The 4584-nt window shown below is 37.5% G+C and overlaps 1 protein-coding gene across 1 annotated transcript; it reads right to left on the reverse strand.

The window, feature by feature from the left end:
- Window positions 1-595: 595 nt before the first annotated feature.
- On the reverse strand, window positions 596-4584 carry LOC140777156 (probable L-gulonolactone oxidase 6). The gene is made up of 3 exons (XM_073121088.1): window positions 3725-4584; window positions 2485-2740; window positions 596-1583 (listed from the first exon to the last, which is right to left on the reverse strand). The coding sequence occupies exons 1-3, from the start codon at window positions 4406-4408 to the stop codon at window positions 769-771; spliced, it is 1755 nt and encodes a 584-aa protein (XP_072977189.1). The 5' UTR covers window positions 4409-4584; the 3' UTR covers window positions 596-768.

Consider the following 4584-nt stretch of genomic DNA (forward strand, 5'->3'; position numbering starts at 1 on the left):
ATATCCAAGGCTCGAATTATGGATCTTTTTTAACTGGAGTAGTTATCTCCATTGAGGGGTTTGGAAACGAGAACCAATCCGAAATGATCGGAAGGATGGATGAAGTAAGAATTGGAAAGGTCAGCAGGGAATTTTTCTTTCCCTACCTTTGATGGATTTAGTAGAACAACACCTTGGGAAGAAAAATGATTATCTTCAGCCATTGAGGGTAATATGAAGGTTTTGATGGATTAGAGTATGACTGCAATAGAATTTGGTTGCTAGGGTTCTAGCTCTGATACCATGTAAAAAGAAATAAATTAAAATAGAATGAGGTAAATGTGTGTTTCATTAAGATGAATCAAGTACATAAATAGGAGGAGATTACAACAATCTCTCCTACAATTAAGTTTGTCTATCCAACAAATTAGAATAGAGCTGCTATATACAAGGAAGGTAAATAACAAACAGATTAACCAAATCAATAACAATAGTAATAAAATCTGATTTCGATATTTCTTTCCAACATAGATGGCATTAATTCAACTAAGACACCGTTAGATTACTACTAAATATTATTCTTTTGTGATGTATTTGACTTTAATGTCATGTCAAATCACCAAATTAATCTAAAAGCTTAAATTATTAGATAACAAAGCAATGTTGCAAATCATATCTTCACAATATATAATACTAACACATAAACAATCACTCAATCTCACACACACACCAAAAAAAAGAAATTACACACACACACACAAATCTTTCAGCAATAAGTTTAAATTCTTCTTATACTTTTAAATAAGTGCACACTCTTGCATCCACGTAAACTTTTCCAGACCGGCAAAAGTATCCCTTACTAGGAGCACAATGCTTATCCTCAGAACAAATACACAATCCTTCTAGCGCACACCCCTCCTTTGTTATGTTTGTTCTCCCTTTTATTCCAAGCACTTGGTCGCTCCATTCACTCGAAAACAATCCATCAGGATCATACTTCTCCTTCACCTTCACAAACTCCTCACTCTTTGCATACTTCTTGATCACGCCATCGAAGGCGATATTTCGATTCTTCCCCCAGTGCGGTAATCCATCGTACTTGAACAACGCCATCTGTTCAATTTCTTCCATCACATCCTCATAAAGCCTTGGAGCCATTGAATCATGGCTTCTGTAATATGTTATGTCGAAGTCTATCATGTCTTCCTGCTTACCTAAGTATGCGGTTGATGCCTTAACATACCGCATGAGGATACCGTTGTAGAGCTCGACACCACACAGGGCTTCTGAATTTATATCACGTAGTTTTTGGACATCGAAAATGAAGGCCTTAACCTTAGAGAGTGCAATGCTGATAGTTGTTTGGTGGAAGAACTCGCCTTTGATCCTTGGATCCCAAGGGCAAGTAGTAATGAGCGAATCCTCTGGACTACTGATACAACCCCCTGAGGATTGCATTCGATTCTGGTAGCCAATCACTGGATAGCCCGTGAACAAAACACCATCGTTTGTTAAGCCGTATCCAGCAAGAGTGATTATTGAGTTTATCAGAGTAGCATCAGCGCATTTGCCGTCACTGTTGCGAGTGGCCTCTAGACCTTCCTCTTCATATATTTGAGTTGAAAAAAATATCATTAGAACTAGTCATGATAGGGTTACATAGAAGTTGCAAAATATTGTACAGTTCACATACTATATGATCTTGTTTTTAGTTTTGGACTAGGAAACACTTTAGATTTCATATTTGCATATATACAGTTCAAAATCTATGGTTCTTATGTGGATAGTCTCAACTTAATTTTTTTTACGACTATAAGTTTAAATATAAATAATTAATACGTGAAGAGGCAAATATATTTTTTAAGTGAGAGAAATATATTCACGACAATTTTATCATTAAGAAAATATATTTAAGGGTATCCAAGAAAAGACAAAGGTTTTTAAGGGAAGATACACACCAATATCAACCTCGGAGAGAATATATGCGTAAATAAAAAGCTAACAAAAGAAAGGATATGTAAAGAGCAACCTTTTCAAAATGATAAGAATAATGGTGGAAATGTTTCCGATAGTAATAAAATTACATCTATATCCATATTCTGTTTTCTTTCGATATAAATACGAATATGGATAGTAAACATATTACTTAATTATATGTCCCCTAAATATACTCATAAATATAGATGGATTATTGGATATATTCATATTTATTTTGAAATCTATAACTGGGCGTAGTATAATTACTAAAATATTTAGGCAATCAACAAATAATTACAAAAGTTAGATTATAGATTCAGATAAAGAGTATAAAATTCCGATGTTATTTTTTTCCGCATACCCATATCTGTATAAACTACTTAATAGATACGAACACAAATTTGGATATTAAGATGGATAGAAGAAGTGAACGAGTCTAACATGACCAAGAATGAGCATAATTCTAGTAATCCTTTCCCCTGGAATAGAAAAAACCCAAGATAAAAATTTTAAATAAAAAAATAGTACCTGTTAATCTATTGGCTGCTGTTACAAATGTAGCAGTAGATCGAAAGCCAATGAAATCAAAAAGGCCATTGCCTGATGCATTGATAGGAACACGATCATCGATGCGGTAGAGGGCTTTGCGGTGGCCAGGAAACCATGCGATGTCGGCAAACTCGTGCTGATTGCCGAAGGTGACGGCCAATTCTTGCAAGTTGTCATCGCTGCGTTCGGAGAAGGTAATTGAACGCTTAAATAATGGTTGCAATGCCAGTGTTACCTGAAATCACCAAAGAGAGAGATCGAGTAAGCGATTGATATAGTTCAGTCAGTCGTCAGTGGCATAGCCTCAGTTTTTCCAAGAGAGGAAGAGGGTTGGGGGCAAACATGAATACATGAAAAATTTCTTTGTAATTCAAGAATTGTTATCTTTTAAAGTTATATCAAGATTTAAATATCTATCTGTAAGAATTAAAATAATAGGTCTATTTTCTTGTTAAGCGCAAAGGAGATAGTTATTAATTTATATTAACTCACGAATTACTCTAAAATTTTAAGTTGTTAAAGAACGATAATTTTATACTTTATATGCTAACATTAATTACACTCAAATATAATAATTTATATATATATTATTATCCTTACGTTCCTATCAATATTGTATAGAAATACCACCTATAGTTTTTCATTGTACAAATAAATTGTAGGAAGCTAGTTTTACATAATTGCTGCTATTTTTTTTTCATAATTGTCAAAGATAAAAAATAAAAAAAAATAAAAAGCTTTCATAATCGCAACTATATTTCTACAATATCAGAATTCCCACCAAAATCAGTAGGCTTATTTGAAAATATCAGTTAAATATAATTAATCAGAACAAAACTAAACTTAAATCATGAAAAAAAAAATTCTGGGATTATAGTAATATTTTGGAGAAAATTATATTTTACCTTTTGTGGTCAGGCCTAATTCACTTCACTCCTCTTATTTATGTAATTTACTTTCTTATGGTTATATCCAAACTGATACTATTATTATTTTTTATTATATTTGATAATCTAAATTTAAATTTAAAGATAATTATTTAGAGGCAAAATGATAGATAATTGGATAAGCTTCAAACACATCTATTAGTCCAATAAGATGAAAAGGATTATAGTTTTAATTAGGTGAGTGAGATTGACGTAAATTTAAGCTTGACTTTAGTTGGCTAAAATCCCCTAATATTTTTAAATTTACCCCTTGGCGTTGGACGACCATGTACCTGAGAAATAACTCCAAGAACTCCAAGAGAAACCTTAACCGCGTCCATGTCAGGGTCAGTAACGTTCAACACCCTAACCTTCGCATATCCTTCATCCGCCGGCGCCGGCGTGACGATCCTAATCCCGACGACGTACTCATGCACGGCGCTCCCCTTCCCCGTTAAAGAGCTCCCGTGGGCGCCGGTCCCCAGCATCCCGCCGACCGTCAACCCCCACCAATACGGCGCGTAGGGCAGCGCCAGCCCCGCCTTACCCGCCGCCTCGATCAAATCCTTCAGCACCACTCCGCTCTCAACCACGGCCGTCATCGCGTTCGCGTCGATGCTTACGATACGGTTTAGTCGCCTCGTGCTAATGATAACGCCGCCGTCCCCTCCGGGGCAAGCTATCTTCGGAATGCTATGGGAGTACTTCGTCGCCGCCTTCATCTTCTTCCCGCGAGCAGCGGCGTCCGCCACTGCCGCGACGAGCTCCTCCTCGGAGGCCGGGAAGACGGCGGCGGCGGCGCGGCAGGTGGAGCGGTCGGGGAAGGTTCCGTAGGCGTTGCTGACGGTGCAATTGGTTGTGCCCGAGGAGCACACTATCGGGTCCGGTGGCGGGCTTGGAGAGGCAAGATTGGCCAAAAGTAGGAAGCCTAGCAGGAGAGTAACTCCCGTGAGTTCCTGCATTGCGTTGGCGTTCATGTCTAATCGGAGATCCGAGTTATTGCGTTGTAGTTGAAGAGCTTTCTCCTCTTCCAACCTTATATGGTGAAAGGGCCCAATGTCGACGGCTATCTACCATTGGAGGAAGCAGATCTGTAAAGGAGAGCTTGCGAATAAACTCGGCTTTCTTCTGAGACAATAAAACACGTGGTACG

The sequence above is a fragment of the Typha angustifolia genome, chromosome 2 (genome assembly GCF_048772165.1).
Source record: "Typha angustifolia cultivar Huaian chromosome 2, ASM4877216v1, whole genome shotgun sequence".
Taxonomy (NCBI): domain Eukaryota; kingdom Viridiplantae; phylum Streptophyta; class Magnoliopsida; order Poales; family Typhaceae; genus Typha; species Typha angustifolia.